This window comes from Nymphalis io, chromosome 28 (genome assembly GCF_905147045.1).
Source record: "Nymphalis io chromosome 28, ilAglIoxx1.1, whole genome shotgun sequence".
In the NCBI taxonomy this organism is placed as follows: domain Eukaryota; kingdom Metazoa; phylum Arthropoda; class Insecta; order Lepidoptera; family Nymphalidae; genus Nymphalis; species Nymphalis io.
This window is the reverse complement of record NC_065915.1, coordinates 8212608-8240355: the sequence shown is the minus strand read 5'-3', so window position 1 is coordinate 8240355 and position 27748 is coordinate 8212608. Positions and strand designations below refer to the sequence as shown.

The window sequence follows — 27748 nt, the reverse complement described above, 5'->3', positions numbered from 1 at the left end:
TGCGTGTCGCTCGACACGTGCGCGTCGCTGTACTTGCTCCCGTCGTCCGACACGTACACGTTCGTGCACTTCGTGTCCGAAGTCTTCGTGAGGCTGTTCTTCACGTTGGCGATGTCCTGGAGGATATTCTTGTTCTGTCTCCTCGCGTTCTTTTGATTCTTCTCCGAAGCTTGCGACGAGTGGACTAGTTCTGATAGTCCCGCGGCGTAGCCCCCCGGCCGCGCTAGCAGCAACATGCCCTGCCGCAGTCCCGGCGGAAAGCGCCCCAGGCCCAGCGACGCCGACTGTCCCGCGCGCACGCTGCCGCACGGGACGCGGTTGCGGTATATCGTGCGCACGGATATCTCCGCGAACTCGCCGGACTCCAGAGGTCCTGGGGGAGGGGTGTTAAATATACGTCGCTCTATTCATCTCACAACTAACAGAACGCAACGCACCTATGATAATTTCGTCGCCCTCGTAGAGTCGCCCTCGCGCGAGCAGTCCCCCCACGACGGGCCCCGTCGAGTACCCTACGTGGAAAATTTCGTCTATTTGAAACTCGCACGCCTCCTGTAAAGTGACATAAATTATAACATTTATAATTTAATAAAAAGGATACTAGTCAACTGCGCAACATATGGTTCACTCAAGTCCTCGGGGCGGTGCAGGTCGCGGCGCGGAGCCAGCGCCAGCAGGCACGCGTGCAGCGCGTTGAGGCCGGCGCCGCGCACGCAGCTTACCGGGAACACGGCCACCCTGCCGGCCGACACTACTGTGATTTGCGTTCAACTATACATATATATCTGATCCGAAACTAAGCAGAGCTTGTACTATGGCAACCAGACAACTGATATACTATTGTATAGACAATTACACACAGACTCAGGAAAAACAGACATGTTAATGCACACAATTGTCTGTCCTGAGTGGGAACCGAACTCACAACCTTTGGCGTGAAAGGCAAGTATCTAGCAAGGGTGGTTGGCGTAGCTATAGACAATACTATTACCATTACCAATAGTATGGAACTCGTTTTAAGGTCATACATAAGAGTTCACCCAGAAACACTTCGGGTTAAATAAAGGCCTGTGAAGCTACTCACTCCTCATCCTTTTTGATTTCCTCGTCTAGATTGTCTATGTTGTCCAGTATCGACTTTTGCGGCGCAACGCAGTTCCTTGCCATATTCTCGTCAGTTATTAACAGCGGTTTCTGTAATAATACCAATATATACCATTACTTTAAATTTAAATAAATCTATAAATTATACAGCATCCCTGATTTATCATCTCGTGCTCCTTGAAGAACATCGCGAGGAAATCTGCATATTTCCAATTACAATATATACAAATATTATAAATGGGAAAGTAAATTCCCCCCCCCCACCCCCCCGACTTCTCTTTATGTTAAATGTGTGCAATTGGGCCACCTGATGGTAAGTGGTCACCATCACCCAAAAGCATTGATGTAAGAAATAATAACCTAGTTTATAAGCTAGTCTTTATAGATGCTTTTTAAAATAAAATCACTGACCTTATTAGCGGGTTCCAACAATTGAGTCAGCCTCGCTACAACAGCATTGATGTTGCTAACCAGTTCACATTTGTTGATGACTGCGAAGAACGGCATGTCCAAAGCCAGCAGAAGACCGATGTGTTCTTCTGTGATGCGAGTTATACCGGCTGTTGCCGAAATCTAGAAATAAAAAAAAAACTTTATAGTACAAGTTGATAATATGACTACAGTGCCATCTATAATATTATCTTGTAGCTGAATTAAAAAACTTACAGCCACTGGGTCGCTGTGACCCTGGCCCCTCGGGCCAAAAATTAAAGACACGACAGGTTAGGGGGCAACCCCGCGGCCCGTACCCAGACTGGCCTAGGCCAGTTAGGAGGAACCAACTCTCTCTCTCTTAAAAAAACTTTCATTAATAAGACGTATTGCTCGATAAGGGTTTATAAATATGATAAAAAATTGTGTTTAAACTCTTACATAGTTTAATTGTAGCAAAAGAGTTTAGTTTTTTGCCGATTATTTTTAGTAGGATCTACAGTTTGAGCCGGTGTTAGGTTTATATATTATTACCTGAATAAATTATTTTGATTTTGAGCTGTTTGTAAAAATGTATGGGAACACGTATGGGAACTAGTAATAAATAAACATACTTACAACGAGCATGGCGTAGTGCGGGGAGTAACCCGTGAGCCCGTGGAGCGTGGTGCGTTGGTACTTGCTGTGGCCCGCCAGGTTCAGGAAAGACACCAGCTTGGCGCTCCTCTCTCCGATGCGCTCCGCTGTCATCAGCTCGGAACAACCGTAGTTGACGACATTACCCTGATTATATGAATGTAATACATTATATGACTTTCATTTTAGGTATAAGTAATACCGGGTAGTGTTGCATGTCGATAGTCCATTATCGATAAAATCGATAGTTTTGGACTATCGATAATCAATGATTTTTCGATAGTATTGACGTATTGATTTTTTGGCGAGCCGGTTGGCGTGGTTGGTAGTTACTTGCCTTTCATGCCAAAGGTCGTGGGTTCGATTCCCACCCAGGACAGACATTTGTGTGCATGAACATGTCTGTTTGTCCTGAGTCTGGGTGTAATTATCTATATAAGTATGTATTTACAAAAGAAAAGTAGTATATGTAGTATATCAGTTGTCTGGTTTCCATAACACAAGCTCTGCTTAATTTGGGATCAGATGACCGTGTGTGAATAATGTCCAATATTATTATTATTATTATTTCTATTTAACTTTTAAAGTTTCTCTTCTTTCGAAGAGCTTAAACCGAAAACGCGGGCTGCAGCCAAGCGTTAAGGAGTGTTGCTTATATTAAAAACGTTGATGATAAAGTGGATGATGATATAAACTTTCGGGTGATACGGCAGGTGTTAAGGATTATGGCTTTTTGAAGTATATGGAGGATCAGTGACGTCACGAACGGCGGTGTCAGCTGATTCGACTCCTAGTTTTTTTGTTGATAATAAAATATTTTAGTAGTTTCCGATATAATCAATCCGTATTACTAGATTACTTCAGTATCAGTTTATAGTATTCTTTTTTTTTTTTTTTATATTCGCCGGGAGGGCAAATGACTCTACTCCACCTGATGGTAAGTGGTAGTAGAGTCCAAACGCGACGACGGCCAGTACAGACGGGAAAAACGTTCTGCACTAGCCGCCTTCGCCTTGCCGGCCCGCAAGATGCCTCTTCACGCCTCGTTTGAAGGAACCCGGGTTGTAAGAGGAGGGGAACACGTGAGCTGGTAAGGAATTCCATTTTTTGGAAGTGCGACAAAGAAAGGAGTTGCCAAATTTCTTTGTACGCGATGGAATTGATGTCACAGTTAGGCGGTGACATCGAGAACCAGCTCGCGTGGACTTAAGAAGGAAGGGGGAAGCAGGGATTAGAGAGAATAATTCCTCAGAGCACTCGCCGTGATACAGTCGATAGAAAGCGCTCAGTGCTGCTATCTCACGACGCAATTGTAAAGGTTCAAGGGTGTTTGTGACCTTTACGTCGCCAATAATGCGTGCGGCACGTCGCTGCAACCGGTCCAAGGCCTCAAGTAGGTACTTAGCGGAGCCATCCCAAAGGTGCAAGCAATATTCCACGCAAGACCGTACCTGTGTTTTCTACAGCAGGCACAGTTGTTGTGGCGTGAAAAAGCGCCGCATCTTGTTCAGAACTCCGAGTTTCCGTGAAGCTGTTTTTATAATAGCCTCGATGTAATCCCTTGGACTAAGGTCGCAGCGAACGTCAATCCCCAGCATGGCGATTTTGCTTTGCATCACCAGCGGAGTACCACAGAGGGAGGGAAGAGGGGAAAATGTTGACTTTTTCGCCGTGAGAGCGCATACCTGTGTTTTCTTGGCATTAAACTCAACAAGATTATCAGAGCCCCATTTGGCGATGAGCTCTAACGTCCTATCGAGTTCAATGACAAGATTCTCCCGCCTCTCCTCAGTTTCCGCCCGCCCAGCCACTGCGCGTCCGTGGTATCCACCATGCACTGTACTATCATCTGCATAGCAATGTATGTTCCCAAGGGAGAGCATATCATTGATATGCAAAAGAAAGAGTGTGGGAGATAGCACAGATCCCTGGGGGACCCCAGCATTCACTACATAGAATTGTGAAGCGCTACCATCTACTAAAACACGAAGGCTACGCTTGTGTAGGAAGCTGGCAATCCAGGTGCATAGCTGAGCAGGCAGACCATATGCCGGTAGCTTGGAGAGAAGACTTCTGTGCCAGACCCTGTCGAAAGCCTTGGAGATATCGAGGCTGACAGCCAACGATTCTCCATGCTTGTCGATAGCTTCACCCCAGAGGTGTGTTACGTACGCTAGAAGATCACCTGTGGACCGTTTTGGTCGAAACCCGTACTGACGATCATTAATTAGACAGTGATCTTCTAGGTAATGGATCAGTTGGTTGTTTAAAATCCGTTCCATCACCTTACAAAGTACTGAGGTGATAGCTATTGGCCGATAATTTGCCGGGTCAGACCGATCCCCTTTTTTGGGAACCGCTTGCACATTAGCTCTTCTCCAAGCCTCCGGCACACTTCCCGAAGAGAGAGAAAGTTGGAACAGTTGGTTTTTCACGAACGGCGGTGTCAGCTGATTCGACTCCTAGTTTTTTTGTTGATAATAAAATATTTTAGTAGTTTCCGGTATAATCAATCCGTATTAATAGATTACTTCAGTATCAGTTTATAGTATTCAAATAAATTTAAAGTGATAAATTACAGTGAAGTAGTGTTTTGAAGCAAAAACTCTGTATCACAATCAGCTGTTCGTTTGTGTTTACCCTCCTAATAAAGCAATAACTAAATATAAGTAATTGAACTATAAAAATAGTGAAACAGTGTGTGTGTTATAATCTGGATACACAACTTTTATATACAGGTTTCATTTTTATTAATATTCATATATAGTGAAAATAAACAAATTACACAATAGTTGTACAAAATATAATTATTAAGACACAAGAGACTTAATCTATAGTGCCACCTAGTAGTCATCTCGAGAACTATTATATGTAATCAATACGACATTATGGCAAATAAATGTCATCATTGTGGTAAATTCCTGTCTGCGTCAGATGGCGCTAAGTGTACGAAATGTCCATCAATGTTCCATAGGGCTTGCGTAAATCTCAGCCCGGAATCTCGTATCCCCCAAAAATGGATGTGTCGTAGTTGCAAAAACAATGGTTCCATTAAATGTTTGTCGGCTTCTTCCTCCCTTGCTAACGCTGAAAGAAATGATGAGGAACTTAACGCAAATTCGTCCGATGAATCCTCTCTGGTCCGAGAAATAAAATTGTTAAGAGCCGAATTAGCCATGGTCTCTGGAGAGATGACATCTTTTAGACTCGAGCTAGCCAAATTAAATTCCTGTATCACAGAATTTAATAATCGCGTGGACATTATTGAGGAGCGTTTATCTTCATTGGAGCAGCAGAAAGCAGGTAGCAGCCTGATCCGGGACGGTATCTCTCATGAAGTAGTTGCTCAACTTCGTTCTGAGCTTAATGACCGGGAGCAAGAATGCTTCTCTAATGATCTGGAGATATCAGGCTTGGCAGAAAAGTCCGGAGAAAATGTGATTCAAATTGTCACATTGTGAGCGCGCAGCGATCGGGTCCGCGTCGCGATACTTTGAGTAGCGGCGAGTAGCCGCGCCCGCGTCCTATCACTGTACGGTTGACGCGGCGCGCATTGCGCGATGATATGTTACGAGCGGCGCGTGTACGACGAGGCGCCGACTCCTCGAGCGTTATAGACGGAGAGCCGCGCCGTTTCTACCGTTTCAATGAGCGCCTTACGAAATTAAATAAATTCATATTTTTCAAAGCCAAAGAAGAAGGCCGGAATAAAGGTTGGAAATACATTTGGACGAAGGGCGGGCGCATTTATGTTAGACGTACCTTTGATGCCCCAGTGCACCGAGTACGAGGAGAGGGTGACATCAAAAAAATTTTTGGAGACAGCTAAATTTGAATTTTAAGAGTTTCTTTATTCTAAGTTATTTTTATTATAGATACTATGTTGTTTGTTTCAAAGCTCTGTATCGATACTCTAATGAAAAGTTTTTATTACTGTATTATTGTAAATTATTATATTTAATTATTTTTAAATCTAGTAATGATATGATGAAAAACATTTTACCTTTTGTAATTTTAAATATTTATGGCAATTTGCATTATTATAGTTTTATTACAAAAAGTGGTGTGACATTCAAAAGCTCCCATGTGATATACATTGAAATAAATTATTTTAACATATCTTTAAAGCCATCCAATTACGTTTTTCTAATAATTTTAAAATCTTTAATATTAGGAACTTTATATATAAGTATATGTGCATATACGAGAACAATCACGTATACATCATGTTTATATATGTGTAAGCCTAATTTTATAAGCATATATGGGTGTTTTCAATGGTACTTATCTTCCAATGCATTTACTGTTATAGTACACTATAAATGGGGGGCGTAAAAAATATTAAAATTGGATTTTTAAACCCTGGTTCACTTAGTACACACCACGAAGAATTATTAGTTGCCTTAGAACGACACAACGTTGACATTTTGGCTCTTAACGAGACATGGCTTCGGGGTGGAGAGGAGGGGCGCGCACCGAAGGTCGCGGGTTACCGTCTGTGTCATATACCCAGACCGGAAACAATGCGTTCGCGTGGCGGCGGTGTAGGATTTTATATCAGACGAGGGCTGTCTACACAGATTCTCAAATATCCAATTGAATCTAGGGTTGAACAGATGTGGCTTAGGACTCGGCATAGTAATAAAACTATTATAATTGGTACAGCTTATAGACCACCATGGTTAAACGTGCAAGAATTCCTAGATGCTTTAATCGAATCGATTGCGTCTTTGCCCCTTTATGATTATATTATTTTATTGGGTGATTTCAACATTAATCTCCTGAATAAACAAGACAATCACTCAATCCTTTTTAACAACTTTTTGGATTATTTTAGCTTAATACAACACGTTTCCGAGCCGACACATTTTACTAGCCATAGCGAAACGTTGATTGACCTTGTCTGTTCAAATATAAACCATATTAAGGTTAATGTCGATTATGTAAATAGTCTGAGTAGTCATTCTTTCCTTTCATTTGAGCTTAATATTGTGAAAGTAAAAATTCGCCCGAGAAAAAAGCTATTAAGACCTATTAGAGATATAAACATAGACCAGCTTAAGGTCCTGTTGGAATGCATTGACTGGCATACATATTCTAATCCCGATTATTGTATAGATTTTCTCGTTTCTCATTTTACAACTAACATAATGCATATTTTTGACACCTTAGCTCCCCTTAAAACCATATATATAAGACATAATCATTACCCTTGGATTACTTTTGCTATTAAACGTATGATGAAATGTCGCGATGAAGCTCATTGCAAATTGCGTATAGATGAGAGTGAGGCCAATAGAGAAAATTATAAAAAAATGAAAAAATTTGTAGATGATGCAATTGCAAATGAAAGAAATGCCTACTTTAACTCATACATTAATTGTAATTTAAAAAACTCTAAAGTCATGTGGAAACATTTTAAAAACCACCTTGAGGTAAAACCTAAGTCGGATCTAATCTTACCTAGTCATCTTAACGATCCTCAGGTTATAAACAATCATTTTCTAAATATTCCTGGTAATGATTATGTCTCCCCGCAAATTATTCAAAAGTATTCTTCATCAAAATTCTGTACAGAAACCTTCCACCTAAAAACCGTTAATGAAGATACTGTGTCAAAAATTATCCATAAGCTCAAATCGAACGCCATCGGTAAGGACGGAATCTCTTTGGACATGATTTTGATGACACTTTCTTCCTCCCTCCCTGCTATAACAAAAATTATCAATAAATCTATTCAGTCTAGCAACTTTCCTGTCCTATGGAGGGAGGCTCTTATTAAACCTATACCAAAATTGAATAATCCAGTTTCGTTGTCTGATTTGCGTCCTATCAGCATACTCCCATGTTTATCTAAAGTACTGGAAAAAGTAGTCTACATCCAACTATCTGAATTTCTAGAAAACAATAATATCCTACCTGATGTTCAATCTGGCTTTAGAAAGCATCGTAGTACTACTACCGCACTCACCACGGTTGTAGATGACATACTTAGTGCCCAGGACTCCGGTAAAGTTACCCTGCTGGTTTTGTTAGATTACTATCGAGCGTTTGAAACTATAAATATCTCTTTACTTGTTGCAAAACTGGCGTACTATGGTTTTGATAAAACCGCTATAGATTGGTTTGCAAGTTATTTAACTTATAGAAGACAATCAGTGGAATTAATAGGTGAAGATGGCACTATAGCGTGTTCTCCGTGTCGTCCAGTAACACGAGGCTTGCCCCAAGGCTCAATCTTGGGGCCTTTATTATTTATATTATATACAGCGGACGTAACGAGTTGTATTATAAATAGTGATTGTCATGTTTATGCGGACGATTTACAAGTTTATACATCATTTCACTTGTCGAACCTAGAGGCTGCCGTTAAAAACTTAAATGATGATTTAAATAGAATATTTGCATGGTCACAATCCCACACCCTAGTTTTAAATGCGAGGAAGACTAAATATATGATATTTGGCACAAACAAACAAATTAAACAATTATCTAATTATAGCCCTATTATATCTATAAACGATGAAATTATTGAAAGAGTCACCGAAGCTAAAAATCTAGGCGTCATTATGGACGAAAACTTGCGTTTTGAAAAACAAGTAAATAATACCGTTCGTAACTGTTTTTACCGTTTAAAATTACTGTACCGTGTACGAGAGTCTCTATCAAACGAATTACGTCTTACACTGTGTGAGTCGCTGGTGCTGTCAAAATTAAATTATGCCGATACAGTGATTGGGCCACGAATGCTTGCTCGCTCAAAAACGGCCATTCAAAAAGTACAGAATGCCTGCGCTCGTTATTGTTTTAACATTCCGCCACGTGCTCATGTAACGCCTTACATTAATGAAGCCAAATCTTTAAGGACTGACTACCGCGGACAATTGCATTTCGCTTTACTTCTATTCGGAGTCATAAAATCCAAATCACCAGGATATCTCTATGATAAGCTTTTGTGGTCATCGGCCGTAAATTCAACTCACTCTACCAGGGCGAATTCCTATTTGCTGCTTGTGCACCCACATCGTACTGCAGCCTTTCGTGGAAGCTTCAAATACGCCGCGACCAAATGTTGGAACAATCTGCCGCCCCCACTTCGTAACCTAAAATCATTGCATACGTTTAGACTAAGATATAAGTTATATTTATTTAACCTACAGACTGAACTTTAACTTTCTTATTCACATATTCGTGTATATTGATAATAAATAATTCATAGTATACAAAATTGAAAGAAACATGTTTGACGATATAATTATTTAATTAAAAATGTACCTATAATTGCATGGCCAATTTGTTTCATGCAGATTGTTCATGTCATATTGGTTGCGGAGTGTCTTCCTCCACTGTAGGTTTTTAGGAATACCATTATCGCCGTCTCTAAACAACAGAAATTTGGGCATAAATATATTTTATTACTAGCTGTACCCGCGACTTCGTCCGCGTAGAATTTAACAAAAAAGTTAATCATTTTTATTATCATTTTTTTTCTAAAATAAAAGCAGCCTTAGTTATTCCTTATTACATCAGCTACCTGCCAATAAAAGTCCCGTCAAAATCGGTCCAGCCATTAGGCCAGCCAATAGCCAACAAACAGACAGACAGACAGACAAACAGACAGACAAAAATTGTAAAAAAAAAATATTTCGGTGTATGTACCGTATATATATTCATATGCATGTAGTAAAAAGCGGCTATTTCGATAATAAAAACAGACACTCCAATTTTATTTATATGTATAGATTATCATTTTTTTTTTTCTAAAATAAAAGTAGCCTAAGTTACTCCTTATAACATCAGCTATCTGCCAGTGAAAGTCCCATCAAAATCGGTCCAGCCATTTCAGAGATTAGACGGAACAAACAGACAGACAGACAGACAGACAGACAGACAGACAGACAGACAGACAGACAGACAGACAAAAATTGTAAAAAATGTTATTTCGGTGTATGTACCGTATATATATTCATATGCATGTAGTAAAAAGCGGTTATTTCGATATTAAAAACAGACACTCCAATTTTATTTATATGTATAGATTGATATCATCTATGTAAATTACATGGTTAATCTGTAAACACAAATAACGTAATATATTTATGTAAAGCAAAAACAAAGATTAGGTCTTAAGTACTTACCTATTCTCGCTTCTCAGAATGCTCATTTTGCCGTGTTGTTTCTTAATAGCATTGGCCGCCATTACTTCCCATGGCGTTGATCGCCGAGTTTGAGTCGGAGTCATATTAATTTTCAAAAATACCGCCTAAATGTCAACTTTTTTTAATTTGTATATCGGATTTAATCTCCTATTTTTTTATAATCGTATATGTATTTCAGATAACGACTTTAGTTTTAAGTTTTATTAACTTGTAATTTAATAACTTGTTTATACGTAACATTCTACCACTTTAATATTTGATATTACTCTTTGTCACGTTTACATGGCCGTCCGTCACTGTCACATGGAGGCCTCTGAAAATCAGTGCTGGGTTAATATTATGCCAGCTTCAACTGAGAGGTTGTCCATTTTGGATGCCACACCACTTTACAGTTAATTTTTGTTAATTTTTATTTACTTATTTTTTCTCTTTTCTTTGTGTTTAAAATAATTTTTCTCTTTTCTTTGTGTTTAAAAAATATTTTTGTAAATATTTTTGTAAAAATTTTTGCAAGTTAGTTAATTTTTTATTTATTTTTTTCTACGTGTGGTGTGATCCAAATAAAGGCTATCTATCTATCTATCTATCTATCTATCTATCTATCTAACAGGCGCGTTAACACAGGAGACAGCTCCGCTGCGCACTTCTTCAGCACTATGGCTGGTATTCCATCGGGACCGCTAGCTTTCCGTACATCAAGTGATTGCAGCTCTGCACGCACATCACGTTCCTGATTTTAATGTCAGGCATCGTATGGCCACATGCAGGTATTGTAGGTGGCAGTGCACTACAATCGTCGATGACGGAATTGTCGGCAAAGAGTTTAGCCAGGAGATCAGCTTGCTCTTGCGGACTGTGAGCTAGCGATCCGTCCGGATTTCTGAGAGGTGGCAGCGAAGGTTGGCAGAAATTGTTTTGCACAGACTTGATCAGACGCCAGAAGCTACGGGAGCCATGACCAATCTGTACAATGCGCTGTGCATCCGCTCTCGTGTATGCCTTTCTACAGGACTTGGAATTTTTATTATAGTTTGCTTTCAGTGAGTCAATGTTAGATGCCCCGCTAATACAGCCGTTGATCCACTTGCGATATGCCGCCTGCTTAGATGATACAGCATCGGCACATTCACGAGTGAACCAACGGTTACGCGTACTCCTACTGACGAGATCTGAGCTAGGAATGTAGTATTCCATTCCCAGCATGATCTCGCCAGCAACAGCGGCGTCACTAGCTGTCGGGTCATTCCCACTGAAGCAACGTTCCTTCCAAGGGACCGACGCATAGTAATCGCGCATACCGTCCCAATCCGCCGACTTATAGTGCCAAACGCGACGTTTGCATACCGCTAGTGGCGGCAGCTTGGCCTGTGGCACTCTGGTAGAAATAAGGCTGTGATCCGAAGAGCCAAGAGGAGCCTGAACCACAACCTGATATTCCACCGGGTGAGATATTCAAATAAATTTAAAGTGATAAATTACAGTGAAGTAGTGTTTTAAAGCAAAAACTCTGTATCACAATCAGCTGTTCGTTTGTGTTTACCCTCCTAATAAAGCAATAACTAAATATAAATAATTGAACTATAAAAATAGTGAAACAGTGTGTGTGTTATAATCTGGATACACAACTTTTATATACAGGTTTCATTTTTATTAATATTCATATTTAGTGAAAATAAATAAATTACACAATAGTTGTACAAAATATAATTATTAAGACACAAGAGACTTAATTTATAGTGCCACCTAGTAGTCATCTCGAGAACTATTATATGTAATCAATACGACATTCTGGCAAATAAATGTCATCATTGTGGTAAATTCCTGTCTGCGTCAGATGGCGCTAAGTGTACGAAATGTCCATCAATGTTCCATAGGGCTTGCGTAAATCTCAGCCCGGAATCTCGTATCCCCCAAAAATGGATGTGTCGTAGTTGCAAAAACAATGGTTCCATTAAATGTTTGTCGGCTTCTTCCTCCCTTGCTAACGCTGAAAGAAATGATGAGGAACTTAACGCAAATTCGTCCGATGAATCCTCTCTGGTCCGAAAAATAAAATTGTTAAGAGCCGAATTAGCCATGGTCTCTGGAGAGATGACATCTTTTAGACTCGAGCTAGCCAAATTAAATTCCTGTATCACAGAATTTAATAATCGCGTGGACATTATTGAGGAGCGTTTATCTTCAATGGAGCAGCAGAAAGCAGGTAGCAGCCTGAACCGGGACGATATCTCTCATGAAGTAGTTGCTCAACTTCGTTCTGAGCTTAATGACCGGAAGCAAGAATGCTTCTCTAATGATCTGGAGATATCAGGCTTGGCAGAAAAGTCCGGAGAAAATGTGATTCAAATTGTCACATTGTGAGCGCGCAGCGATCGGGTCCGCGTCGCGATACTTTGAGTAGCGGCGAGTAGCCGCGCCCGCGTCCTATCACTGTACGGTTGACGCGGCGCGCATTGCGCGATGATATGTTACGAGCGGCGCGTGTACGACGAGGCGCCGACTCCTCGAGCGTTATAGACGGAGAGCCGCGCCGTTTCTACCGTTTCAATGAGCGCCTTACGAAATTAAATAAATTCATATTTTTCAAAGCCAAAGAAGAAGGCCGGAATAAAGGTTGGAAATACATTTGGACGAAGGGCGAGCGCATTTATGTTAGACGTACCTTTGATGCCCCAGTGCACCGAGTACGAGGAGAGGGTGACATCAAAAAAATTTTTGGAGACAGCTAAATTTGAATTTTAAGAGTTTCTTTATTCTAAGTTATTTTTATTATAGATACTATGTTGTTTGTTTCAAAGCTCTGTATCGATACTCTAATGAAAAGTTTTTATTACTGTATTATTGTAAATTATTATATTTAATTATTTTTAAATCTAGTAATGATATGATGAAAAACATTTTACCTTTTGTAATTTTAAATATTTATGGCAATTTGCATTATTATAGTTTTATTACAAAAAGTGGTGTGACATTCAAAAGCTCCCATGTGATATACATTGAAATAAATTATTTTAACATATCTTTAAAGCCATCCAATTACGTTTTTCTAATAATTTTAAAATCTTTAATATTAGGAACTTTATATATAAGTATATGTGCATATACGAGAACAATCACGTATACATCATGTTTATATATGTGTAAGCCTAATTTTATAAGCATATATGGGTGTTTTCAATGGTACTTATCTTCCAATGCATTTACTGTTATAGTACACTATAAATGGGGGGCGTAAAAAATATTAAAATTGGATTTTTAAACCCTGGTTCACTTAGTACACACCACGAAGAATTATTAGTTGCCTTAGAACGACACAACGTTGACATTTTGGCTCTTAACGAGACATGGCTTCGGGGTGGAGAGGAGGGGCGCGCACCGAAGGTCGCGGGTTACCGTCTGTGTCATATACCCAGACCGGAAACAATGCGTTCGCGTGGCGGCGGTGTAGGATTTTATATCAGACGAGGGCTGTCTACACAGATTCTCAAATATCCAATTGAATCTAGGGTTGAACAGATGTGGCTTAGGACTCGGCATAGTAATAAAACTATTATAATTGGTACAGCTTATAGACCACCATGGTTAAACGTGCAAGAATTCCTAGATGCTTTAATCGAATCGATTGCGTCTTTGCCCCTTTATGATTATATTATTTTATTGGGTGATTTCAACATTAATCTCCTGAATAAACAAGACAATCACTCAATCCTTTTTAACAACTTTTTGGATTATTTTAGCTTAATACAACACGTTTCCGAGCCGACACATTTTACTAGCCATAGCGAAACGTTGATTGACCTTGTCTGTTCAAATATAAACCATATTAAGGTTAATGTCGATTATGTAAATAGTCTGAGTAGTCATTCTTTCCTTTCATTTGAGCTTAATATTGTGAAAGAAAAAATTCGCCCGAGGAAAAAGCTATTAAGACCTATTAGAGATATAAACATAGACCAGCTTAAGGTCCTGTTGGAATGCATTGACTGGCATACATATTCTAATCCCGATTATTGTATAGATTTTCTCGTTTCTCATTTTACAACTAACATAATGCATATTTTTGACACCTTAGCTCCCCTTAAAACCATATATATAAGACATAATCATTACCCTTGGATTACTTTTGCTATTAAACGTATGATGAAATGTCGCGATGAAGCTCATTGCAAATTGCGTATAGATGAGAGCGGGGCCAATAGAGAAAATTATAAAAAAATGAAAAAAATTGTAGATGATGCAATTGCAAATGAAAGAAATGCCTACTTTAACTCATACATTAATTGTAATTTAAAAAACTCTAAAGTCATGTGGAAACATTTTAAAAACCACCTTGAGGTAAAACCTAAGTCGGATCTAATCTTACGTAGTCATCTTAACGATCCTCAGGTTATAAACAATCATTTTCTAAATATTCCTGGTAATGATTATGTCTCCCCGCAAATTATTCAAAAGTATTCTTCATCAAAATTCTGTACAGAAACCTTCCACCTAAAAACCGTTAATGAAGATACTGTGTCAAAAATTATCCATAAGCTCAAATCGAACGCCATCGGTAAGGACGGAATCTCTTTGGATATGATTTTGATGACACTTTCTTCCTCCCTCCCTGCTATAACAAAAATTATCAGTAAATCTATTCAGTCTAGCAACTTTCCTGACCTATGGAGGGAGGCTCTTATTAAACCTATACCAAAATTGAATAATCCAGTTTCATTGTCTGATTTGCGTCCTATCAGCATACTCCCATGTTTATCTAAAGTACTGGAAAAAGTAGTCTACATCCAACTATCTGAATTTCTAGAAAACAATAATATCCTACCTGATGTTCAATCTGGCTTTAGAAAGCATCGTAGTACTACTACCGCACTCACCACGGTTGTAGATGACATACTTAGTGCCCAGGACTCCGGTAAAGTTACCCTGCTGGTTTTGTTAGATTACTCTCGAGCGTTTGAAACTATAAATATCTCTTTACTTGTTGCAAAACTGGCGTACTATGGTTTTGATAAAACCGCTATAGATTGGTTTGCAAGTTATTTAACTTATAGAAGACAATCAGTGGAATTAATAGGTGAAGATGGCACTATAGCATGTTCTCCGTGTCGTCCAGTAACACGAGGCTTGCCCCAAGGCTCAATCTTAGGGCCTTTATTGTTTATATTATATACAGCGGACGTAACGAGTTGTATTATAAATAGTGATTGTCATGTTTATGCGGACGATTTACAAGTTTATACATCATTTCACTTGTCGAACCTAGAGGCTGCCGTTAAAAACTTAAATGATGATTTAAATAGAATATTTGCATGGTCACAATCCCACACCCTAGTTTTAAATGCGAAGAAGACTAAATATATGATATTTGGCACAAACAAACAAATTAAACAATTATCTAGTTATAGCCGTATTATATCTATAAACGATGAAATTATTGAAAGAGTCACCGAAGCTAAAAATCTAGGCGTCATTATGGACGAAAACTTGCGTTTTGAAAAACAAGTAAATAATACCGTTCGTAACTGTTTTTACCGTTTAAAATTACTGTACCGTGTACGAGAGTCTCTATCAAACGAATTACGTCTTACACTGTGTGAGTCACTGGTGCTGTCAAAATTAAATTATGCCGATACAGTGATAGGGCCACGAATGCTTGCTCGCTCAAAAACGGCCATTCAAAAAGTACAGAATACCTGCGCTCGTTATTGTTTTAAAATTCCGCCACGTGCTCATGTAACGCCTTACATTAATGAAGCCAAATCTTTAAGGACTGACTACCGCGGACAATTGCATTTCGCTTTACTTTTATTCGGAGTCATAAAATCCAAATCACCAGGATATCTCTATGATAAGCTTTTGTGGTCATCGGCCGTAAATACAACTCACTCCACCAGGGCGAATTCCTATTTGCTGCTTGTGCACCCACATCGTACTGCAGCCTTTCGTGGAAGCTTCAAATACGCCGCGACCAAATGTTGAAACAATCTGCCGCCCCCACTTCGTAACCTAAAATCATTGCATACGTTTAGACTAAGATATAAGTTATATTTATTTAACCTACAGACTGAACTTTAATTTTCTCATTCGCATATTCGTGTATATTGATAATAAATAATTCATAGTATACAAAATTGAAAGAAACATGTTTGACGATATAATTATTTAATTAAAAATGAACCTATAATTGCATGGCCAATTTGTTTCATGCAGATTGTTCATGTCATATTGGTTGCGGAGTGTCTGCCTCCACTGTAGGTTTTAGGAATACCATTATCGCCGTCTCTAAAACAACAGAAATTTGGGCATAAATATATTTTATTACTAGCTGTACCCGCGACTTCGTCCGCGTAGAATTTAACAAAAAAGTTAATCATTTTTATTATCATTTTTTTCTAAAATAAAAGCAGCCTTAGTTATTCCTTATTACATCAGCTACCTGCCAATAAAAGTCCCGTCAAAATCGGTCCAGCCATTAGGCCAGCCAATAGCCAACAAACAGACAAACAGACAGACAAAAATTGTAAAAAAAAATATTTCGGTGTATGTACCGTATATATATTCATATGCATGTAGTAAAAAGCGGTTATTTCGATATTAAAAACAGACACTCCAATTTTATTTATATGTATAGATTATCATTTTTTTTCTAAAATAAAAGTAGCCTAAGTTACTCCTTATTAGATCAGCTACCTGCCAATAAAAGTCCCATCAAAATAGGTCCAGCCATTTCAGAGATTAGCCGGAACAAACAGACAAACAGACAGACAGACAGACAAAAATTGTAAAAAATGTTATTTCGGTGTATGTACCGTATATATATTCATATGCATGTAGTAAAAAGCGGTTATTTCGATATTAAAAACAGACACTCCAATTTTATTTATATGTATAGATTGATATTATCTATGTAAATTACATGGTTAATCTGTAAACACAAATAACGTAATATATTTATGTAAAGCAAAAACAAAGATTAGGTCTTAAGTACTTACCTATTCTCGCTTCTCAGAATGCTCATTCGCCGTGTTGTTTCTTAATAGCATTGGCCGCCATTACTTCCCATGGCGTTGATCGCTGAGTTTGAGTCGGAGTCATATTAATTTTCAAAAATACCGCCTAAATGTCAACTTTTTTAATTTGTATATCGGATTTAATCTCCTATTTTTTTATAATCGTATATGTATTTCAGATAACGACTTTAGTTTTAAGTTTTATTAACTTGTAATTTAATAACTTGTTTATACGTAACAATCTACCACTTTAATATTTGATATTACTCTTTGTCACGTTTACATGGCCGTCCGTCACTGTCACATGGAGGCCTCTGAAAATCAGTACAGTAACAGTAACAGCCTGTTAATGTCCCACTGCTGGGCTAAGGCCTCCTCTCCCTTTTGAGGAGAAGGTTTGGAGCTTATTCCACCACGCTGCTCCAATGCGGGTTGGTAGAATACACGTGTGGTAGAATTTCAATGAAATTAGACACATGCAGGTTTCCTCACGATGTTTTCCTTCACCGTTAAGCACGAGATGAATTATAAACACAAATTAAGTACATGAAAATTCAGTGGTGCCTGGATCATCTCGGCTGTTTTTTTATATGCTAGCAATATTAGCACAGACTGTGCAATATAATATGTAATGCGGTCATGAATTAAATTTGATTGAATGTATCAGGCATGAAAATCAGTGCTGGGTTAATATTATGCCAGCTTCAACTGAGAGGTTGTCCATTTTGGATGCCACACCACTTTACAGTTAATTTTTGTTAATTTTTATTAATTTTTTTTTTCTCTTTTCTTTGTGTTTCCATAATAATGCAATTCCCATTTTACATCCAATTATATTTAATAGATATAGATTAAATAAAATTGGATGCAAAATATTTTTGTAAATATTTTTGTAAGTTAGTTAATTTTTTTTTTTTTTTTTCTACGACATAAATTAACTTAAACTCTGTGTTACTTTTGTCATTTCTTTTTTATCTTCTTATTTACTCATGTGGTGTGATCCAAATAAAGACTTTATCTATCTATCTATCTATCTATCTATATACGCTGGCATTTGTAAGGTGTTCAGACTTTGTGTCAAGGATTTTGGCACGATACCTGTGGATGATAGGACTATTGGGACTTTGTGTACTGTTTGTGCTTTCCATTGCGTTTTAATTTCTATGGCGAGATCTTGATATTTACTTAACTTTTCAGATATTGTGGTTTGTATGTTATGTGAATTAGGAACGGCTATATCGATAAGATAAACGATTCTATTGATTTTATCATGAACGGTAATATCTGGTCTATTATAACAGATAGTTTTGTCAGTTATTATTGTTCTATCCCAGTAGATTTTGTGGTTTCTAGTGTCTAATACACTTTCCGGTTTATATTTGTAATATGGATTCATTTCTGTTATAAGTTTATATTTGTATGCTAAATGTTGGTGTATGATTGCAGCCACTTGATCATATCGATGCTGATAATCGGTCTGTGCGAGAGATTTGCAAGCCCCCGTTATGTGCTGAATAGTTTCAGAGGCTGCATTACATTGTCTACATAAGTCAGTAGGTTGATTATTATCCTTCATTATGTACTTCCTATAGTTACGAGTTGCTATTATTTGGTCTTGAATGGCGAGCATAAAACCTTCGGTCTCAGGGAACAGTTCACCTCGTTTGAGCCATTCGTTCGACTTCTCTTTGTCGACGTGGGGTTGTTTCAAATAGGCTCGGTGCCTCCCATGCAGTGTTTTTTCAGCCCATGCCAACATTTGTTGTTGTTTACTTATGATATGTTCGTTTACTTGAGTGTTTTTGTCATGTAGGTTTAATGGTGTAAGCTTTTTGTCTATTTCTGTTGCGTGTCTATGTAGAGGTGAGTGTTCGGATTTATCATGGAAGTATGGTCTGAGTGAGAGTATCTGCTTATTGTGTAAATTGTGTATGTCTGTTAATCCCCTTCCTCCTTCTTTGCGTGGTAGTGTGAGCTTTTGAATACAAGATTTTGTCATCCAAAATTTTCTAGTTTTCTAGTTTCCTATATTTAGTGAAGTGCGTGTTTATAGTACGCTGCAATTTTTTTATGTCACTTTTTGACCATTGTATTATTCCGAAAGAGTACGTAAGTAAGGGTATGGCAAATGTGTTAATAGCTTTTATTGTGTTTTTAGAGTTAAGGTGTGTCTTTAATACGAGATTTAATAGGTGTGTCTTTAATACGAGAATTTTGTAAGCAGTTCTTGTTTTGTCGTAGTTTGTAGTATTTGCCTAGATTGTTTAAAACCAAGGTATTTATATGTGCTTAGTTCATCCATTGGTTCAATTTGTTCACCAGTTTCGAGTGTGTAGCTATTATTATGGATTTTTCCTTTCGAGATTGACAGAATTTTGCACTTGTCAACTCCGAATTTCATATGAATATCTTTTGAGAACTGTTCCGTAATGCTTGCTAACTCAAGCAGCGTGTTTTTGTCAGTGGAGTAAAGTTTTATATCGTCCATGTACATGAGGTGTGATAAGTTATATTGGGTGTTATTACCGTAAAGTGTGAATCCTGTATTGGTTTTATTTAACAAGAGTGAAAGAGGATTTAAGGCCAAGCAAAACCAGAGGGGGCTCAGAGCGTCTCCTTGAAAAACTCCTCGTTGGATACAAATTGGTTCAGTAGTTTCATTCAGATTTCATGGACGATTGTTTTATTTTTAATACAGTTTGCCAGTTTTGCATAGAATTTTGAAGAAATGATATGAGGGTTGGGTTTATTTTATACAATTTTAAGACATACAATAACCAGCTATGCGGGACTAAATCAAAGGCTTTTTGATAATCAATAAACATAGTATGGATATCTGATTTTGATTTTACCGCACTACTTAAAATGATTGCATCAAAAGTAAGCTGCTCCTTACAACCTTGGCTATTTTTTCTACACCCCTTTTGCTGTTCGGCTAATATATTATGTTTAGTTAAATGTTTGTATATTTCTTTACTTATGCAAGCTGATAAAATTTTATATATGGTTTGTAAGCAAGTTATTGGTCGGTATTTATCTGGATTTGTGGTATCGTGTTTATCTTTAGGTACTAAGTATGTGATTCCATGTGTTATATATTTCGGTAGTAAATGTGGTGATTGAATGAATGTATTTAAGTACTTATGTATGTATGAGTGGAGTATGCCGTGGAGTACCGGCTTAGAATAGTACTCAATCTTATCCCGTGGGTATCGTAAGAGGCGACTGAGGGACGGGGAAAAGGGGGGATGGGCAGCAGCGTCCCCCCTCCCATAAACATCTTACCCCCCTACTGCGCTCGCCAACACGCCTGCCCAGCGCGGCGAGTATGGGCAAACCCCTCCATTAATGGCAGATGCGCCCAAAAAAAGGCCCCCAGTTACCGGCAAGCCCGCTAGGCCCGACCAAGGTAGCGGTCGCGGTATCGGCAGGGCAGGGGGTGCTAAGAATCACCGGTTCACGGCAGGCTACCGTATAAAACGACTGAACATGGCAACGTATAATGGACGCTCGATGAGGCTGGACCATCACCTCGCCGAATTAGAAGTAGAGTTAAGTCATATAAACTGGCATATACTGGGGTTATCTGAAGTCCGAAGACAGGGGGAGGACACGATAACTCTAGAGTCCGGTAACTTACTCTACTTCCGCGAAGGTGATAACCTCTCCCAGGGTGGTGTCGGTTTTCTAGTCAAAAAGGATCTCATTAGCAGCATTGTGGAAATCAGTAGTGTGTCGAACCGGGTAGCGTACCTTGTCCTAAAATTTTCCGACAGGTACTCCCTGAAGGTCGTACAGGTATATGCGCCAACTTCGACATACTCTGATGATGTGGTCGAAGCGATGTACGAGGACATCGCAAAGGCCCTCAACGACACCTCGAAGGCCCACTACAATGTTGTTATGGGGGACTTTAATGCTAAAGTGGGAGTACAAGATAGCGGTGAATCGAAAGTCGGACCTTACGGCTTGGGCTGCAGAAATCACAGGGGGCAACCCTCTTATGCGCCATTACTCCGAGGAGCTCCCGGTCGTTGACCAAGGAGAGATTAGGGCGACTCTAGAACAGCTTAAAAACAACAAAAACTCCGGGAGATGACGGAATCACAACAGAGTTGCTTAAGGCAGGCGGGACTCCGGTCCTGAAAGAGCTAGCAAGCCTCTTTAATTCCGTCATCCAACATGGCAAGACCCCGGAAACGTGGAGCGGGAGTGAGGTGGTACTGTTTTTCAAGAAAGGTGATAAAACCCTCTTGAAAAACTACAGACCAATCTCCCTCCTGAGTCACGTGTATAAGCTGTTCTCAAGAGTCGTCACGAACCGTCTCGCCAGACGACTTGACGAGTTCCAGCCCCCAGAGCAAGCCGGCTTTCGATCAGGCTACAGCACCGTGGACCACATCCATACTGTTCGGCAGATTGTGCAGAAGACCGAAGAGTACAATCAGCCGCTGTGTATGGCATTTGTGGACTACGAGAAAGCCTTCGACTCCATCGAAACCTGGGCAGTGCTCGACTCATTGCAGAGATGTCATATCGATTGGAGATATATCGAGGTACTGAGATGTCTGTACAACGCCGCTACAATGACTATCCACATCCAGGACTGTAAGACGAAGGCGATCCAACTGCGCAGAGGGGTGAGACAGGGGGATGTAATATCCCCGAAACTGTTCACCAACGCGCTGGAAGACGTTTTCAAAACGCTGGATTGGACTAGGTATGGAGTCAATGTAAACGGCGAGTACATCTCACACCTTCGATTTGCCGACGATATCGTCATCATAGCAGAGTCGCTGGAACAACTCACCGAAATGCTGCGTAGCCTAGGCGAGTCTTCCCGGCGTGTCGGTCTCGGTATGAACTTGGACAAGACCAAGGTCATGTTCAATAGGCATGTCGTACCGGGACCGATATACGTCGAGGGGAAACCTCTCGAAGTTGTTAGTGAATATACCTACCTAGGACAGATAATACAAGTCGGTAGGAACAACTTTGAGAAGGAAGCCGATCGAAGAATTCGCTTGGGATGGGCAGCATTTGGCAACCTTCGTCAAGTCCTCAAGTCGTCTATACCGCAATGTTTGAAGACGAAAGTCTTCAACCAATGCGTCTTACCTGCCGTGACATACGGTGCCGAAACGTGGACACTAACTGCGGGACTAGTCCACAAATTCAAAGTCGCTCAGCGTGCTATGGAGCGAGCTATGCTCGGAGTATCTTTGAAGGATAAGATCAGAAATGAGATTATCCGGAAAAGAACCGGAGTCACCGACATAGCTTGCAAAATTAGCAGGCTGAAGTGGCAGTGGGCTCGTCACGTATGTCGTAGGACCGATGGCCGTTGGAGCAGACGAGTCCTAGAGTGGAGACCGCGAATCGGCAAGCGCAGCGTAGGGCGCCCTCCAGCCAGGTGGACCGACGACCTTAAGAAGGTGGCGGGCACCAACTGGATGCGGAAGGCGGAGGACAAGGAGCTTTGGCGCACCTTGGGAGAGGCCTATGTTCAGCAGTGGACAACGATTGGCTGTTGATTGATTGATTGATTGATTGTATGTATGAGTGTATGCTACTAAATTTCTTGTACCAATAGTTGTGAATATTGTCTGAGCCTGGGGATTTCCAATTGTGCATTCGTTTGATGACATCTATACATGTTTCTATTGGTATGAAGTTGAACTCCATCTCTGGAATATGTGTAGTTATTTCGTTAACCCAGTCTGCATGTTCATTATGTTCTATGGGGTTTTCCCATGTCTTAGCCCAGAATTGTCGAAATATTTCAGGGGGAGGTATTTCTAGATTTTGCTCATTATCTTTGCAGTTAGATAATAAATTCTATAGAAGAATTTTTCATTGTTAGCAAATGTTTTGTTTTCTATTTTACGGGCAGTACACGTCAAATATATCTTAAGTCTACTAGCTGCTGCATTGAGTTTCTGTTTTAAGGTATCTAAGAAGTGTTCTATATGCGTGTTTGTATTTTCATATTGTGCGTGTGATTGATATTGTGTCTTTATGAGTTCTACTGCAGCTACTACTTTTCGGTTTCTATTTCCTTTAATAAATTGTGTTAACCTGCCTATATTGACTCGCAACTTCATTATTATATTTTCTAATCTTCTTTGCCAGCTAGGTTTTCTGTATGATTTGTTTTGATGGTTGTTTTGTGTTAAGAATGTCATTCTTGCCCCATTACATTTAGCTGCTGTCCATGCTGCACAGTAAATTATTGTCTGTAGAGTGATAAAATCAGTATCAGTGTTTACAAATTTTGTCAGTATCATTGTATCTATGTATTTCATTATTAATGAAAACTTTTTAGAAGTTCTTTGTTTAGGAATGTATGGTCTGCTAGTTGGTTCAGTATCACAAAAATGTTCTAGAGCATGAACGAATGTGTTCTCTATTTCAGTGTTTACTTCTAAGGTCACATCATGATCGTGGGTGATACTTTCTACGTTTTGTTCATCGATAGGGGTTGATGTAACGGAATCAGTGCATGTAACTGTAGTGTTTTGCATTTTCCTAGCTTGTGAGTTTGTTTCTGAATTAGATTTGAATGCATCGTAGTGTGTAATATTACTTTGTTCTGTTGTTTGTAAATGTTCATTATCTGTGTCTTCCGTTAGTGTGTGTGTATAATGTAATTCATCTGCTACTTGTTGTTTAATCAGTGTTAATCTATCTTGTTTAATATATTTATTATTTATTATTGCCCTTCGTTGATCCGCTAATCTTTGCTCTGTAATGTGTGTAAACTCTGGGTATAAGTTTATAAACTCTTCATACAAACGTTTTCTATAAGCGGTCTTATTAGTCTCTAATTGTGTTATTTTGAAATAAATCCTAATAATTGCTTCATTGCATTCATTTGTCCATTTCATACGTTTAGTCCTGTTAGTGTGTTAAGGGATGTTTTAAGATTTGTGGCGTTTTGTTGTATCTGAGTTTGGATTACTTGCAATTCTGTTTTAACTTCATCGTAAATCTGATCAATGGTTTCTTGTGATAATAATTTCTTTTGTATAATAGCTCTACGTTGGTCACCAATTCTCTGTCTGCTTACTTCCATATGTGGATATTTATCTATAAATTTTATATGTAATGAAGAAAGATATGAATTTGTGTCTGATTCTAAATTTGTAAGATATAGGTAGGTACGTAGGATGAACTTATTCATTTCCATACTCCATTTTTTACGTTTTTTTACGCCACTGGTGGTGGGCACAGGTTCACTGACAAAATTTATCTCCTAATATATCAATAGTATTGTGAACAGAGAGCTATAGTAACTATCGATAATATCGACAATATTGACACAAGACGATACTTTCGGAAGTACTGTCGATAATAGTTTTCGAGGTCAAACTATCGATAGTTCTGCAACACTGTTACCTGGGATTAGGTAAATGAAACTACAATTTATTCGATTACAAGAACAATCACTTCTACACTATATATACTCCGTAGCGAATATCTAGACAGCGCGATTCAGGAATGTGACATTTCGAATGAGCGCCATCTATCGTTAACGGGGTGTAACATACGCCATCATACAACTGGATAATAGAATAACGGAAGCTTTTACAAAGATTAATATAATTGAAAAATGAGTATGAAAACTAGATAAAGATGTTTAGACAACTTGTAGCCGAGATGGCCCAGTGGTAAGAACGCCTGAATCTTAACCAATGATCGTGAGTTCAAACCCGGACAAGCACCACGGAAATTTTCATGTGCTTAATTTGTGATTATAATTCATCTCTGCTTGACGGTGAAGGAAAACATCGTGAGGAAACCTGCATGTGTCTAATTTCACTGAAATTCTGCCACATGTGTATTCCACCAACCCGCCTTTAGCCCAGCAGTGGGACATTCACAGGCTGTTACGGATACGAACGGTTTAGACAACTGCACGGGACTAATAATGGTACTTGTGTGTGCGTGCAAGCACAGACAGTCTCTATTCTCACACACTCTTAATCCTATTGAGAACCGAGATGGTAGTGAATAGAATGTGTAAATCGTTACCAATGATAGCGTGTAAAAACCCAAATTAGCACCACTAAATTGGAACAGCGTATTGGAATAAGCTCCTCATCAAAGGGAGAAGAGGGATTAGCCCAGCAGTGGGACACAGACATTTACATAATCCCAGGGTGAAAATTAGAGAGTTCAGGCGCAAACAATGTCTTTACACGCTTCCAAATCTCACTTCTAGTGTACAACTTACTTTTACTTTTTTTTTCTATTTACTTATTATAAAAAAAATAAAACCTCTGCTGGGCTAAGGCCTCCCCTCCACTTGTGATTTGGAGCTCTAACTTGCAGCTTCAATGCGGGTTGATGGATATACATAGCAATACTTCATCCCATAAAAGCAGATCTCCTGACAATGTGCCCATTAATTAAGCACATCAAAGTGCAGTGGTGTTTGCCCGGGCTTTGCAAGTGGGTGGGGCATTGTTCTTAATTTAAATAAACGTCAAAATAATCATTAGCGCACCTGAGCATCGAAGCCGAGTATCTCGTGGCTGAGCGAGGACGTCCTACCACTTTTCACTTCGTGCAAATGCCTGAACATGTTCAGGCGAGCGCTCCCTCTACCGTTATCGAGTTCACCTGTAGAAAAGAGAAACTATTGTATTGCGCACTACAAACAGCTAACATACCATCAACCAATGACGTCATTACAATTTCAAGATCAAATTTTATACTGCCATTGTAATTACAACTAAGTTTTTTGACCATAAAATATTTATCTGAGGATAAAATAAATGATATTACAATATAATATTAACAAAGTCGGTTTTTGTCCCGACTGAGTAGGTATCGTTTAACTTGTTTAAAAATGTAACAGCATTTTTACCCACAGCTGGGATAAGGCGTCATCTCCTTATTACGAGTACACACGTATAGGATCTCTACATGATAATCGAATCAAAAACTTCTGGATACGAAGCCTTATAAATATATTTTTTTATAGAATAGGAAACATTGGCATTGCAAGAAATGTTGAAAGCGATGTAAGCGATTACATCGCCAATGCGCCACCAACCTTGATTTTATCAGCGTTAAAAGTCAAAATTAGCATATTTTTAAAACCTTCGTGATTTAATAAAATATTTCGAACAAGGAAAATGTTTTCCTAATAAAGTGTTTCTTTTGTATCAATTAATAACCGTTGTTGAATAGGAAGGCGGACGAGCATATGGGCCACCTGATGGTAAATGGTCACCAACGCCCATAGACATTGGCATTGTAAGAAATGTTAACCATCGCTTACATCACCAATAAATTTATTTAATATAAAAGTATTAATTTGGGAATGCGGTCAGTCTTTGGGACTATTACTATATATACTACCTATATTTTAAGTAGGATTTCATTACTCCAAGTGCGTCAATACTATCAACAAGCGCCACTACCGCCGCCTTCATTGTCAACAGCGCCACGGCCTCCGCCTCATTATCTTCCACTTCTGAGCTACCTTCAGGTACCTTTGACTTTCCCCTAGGTTCATCAGAACCCATGACCAATACAAAAAAAACAATCTTCAACCGCCCCCTACTGAACAGACAGGGCTCTTAATGATGAACTCCGATTAATTTTTTTGTGAAGGTGAAATTCAGCCAGATCTTGCTAAACGCCTACAACATATAGCTACGACAGGTTTACCAAAAGATATCCGTAAGGAGCTCGTAGACAAACATTTACATCTAGTAAACTGTATCTTAATTGAAGCACCCACCCTCAACCCGGAGGTGGTAGCTGCCATTCCAGAAGCTGTTCATAAAAGAGGTAAAGGCATTGAGTTCAGACGAAAACAGCGATTTTCCGCAGTGTCATACGTAGCCGAAGCTCTTACATCCCTTATGACATCAGAAACAAAAAATACTGACGTTATTCAAACATTGATAGACGCTATTAAGCTTATGTGTGATAGACAGTACACTGATTCAACAATAAGAAGAAGCTTCATTCTTAATACCTTGAGAAAGGAGCCTAAAAATTAATTGCAAGCGACAAAAATCGACATATTGTTTTTAGCGAAAACCTAGCTGAAACTCTAAAAGCAACTAAGGCTACCTCAAGATCCGGAGCAGACATGAAACTATCTCCTTCTAAGCAACATACTGTAAAAACTAAACAGTATAAACATTTAAACTAGCGTGTTCCTCCCCAGAACGACAGGCTGAGAGGCATTCAGAGGACGAAGGAGCCTGCCAACAAGGATCGCCCCGACAAATCAACGAAGCAGTCGTCGCGTCCAGCACAGCATCGCAACCGCCATTAGATACGGTAAAAAATGCGGGTAGGCTTTCTTACTTTCGCAGACATTGGTGACTTGACGTGATTGATGACACGTGTGATAGAACTATTCTGTCATGGGTAGAAGAATATCAA

General features: G+C 39.2%; 1 protein-coding gene across 3 annotated transcripts; it reads right to left on the bottom strand.

Moving 5' to 3' along the window:
* Window positions 1–25: 25 nt before the first annotated feature.
* LOC126778982 (GTP-binding protein 2-like) lies at window positions 26–25959 on the bottom strand. Of its 3 annotated transcripts, none has more exons than XM_050502730.1 (9): window positions 18437–18476; window positions 17321–17652; window positions 16507–16610; window positions 9156–9275; window positions 2155–2319; window positions 1516–1677; window positions 1085–1194; window positions 438–738; window positions 26–373 (listed from the first exon to the last, which is right to left on the bottom strand). In XM_050502730.1, exons 4-8 carry the CDS (start codon window positions 9195–9197, stop codon window positions 579–581), a joined length of 639 nt encoding a protein of 212 aa, XP_050358687.1. In that variant the 5' UTR covers window positions 9198–9275; window positions 16507–16610; window positions 17321–17652; window positions 18437–18476; the 3' UTR covers window positions 26–373; window positions 438–578. The 3 variants fall into 3 exon arrangements, with proteins under 3 accessions (XP_050358687.1, XP_050358686.1, XP_050358685.1); XM_050502729.1 differs by lacking the exon at window positions 16507–16610 and adding an exon at window positions 9448–9552; XM_050502728.1 differs by lacking the exons at window positions 9156–9275; window positions 16507–16610; window positions 17321–17652; window positions 18437–18476 and adding an exon at window positions 25848–25959.
* Window positions 25960–27748: the final 1789 nt, after the last annotated feature.

Coding starts and splice junctions, on each gene's coding strand:
- LOC126778982 (XM_050502728.1), bottom strand. CDS start 25,925: ATGTTCAGGCATTTGCACGAAGTGAAAAGTGGTAGGACGTCCTCGCTC. Junction 2,320..25,847: donor TACTCGGCTTCGATGCTCAG/GTGCGCTAATGA, acceptor TCATATAATCAG/GGTAATGTCGTCAACTACGG. Junction 739..1,084: donor GAAATCAAAAAGGATGAGGA/GTGAGTAGCTTC, acceptor GTCGGCCGGCAG/GGTGGCCGTGTTCCCGGTAA.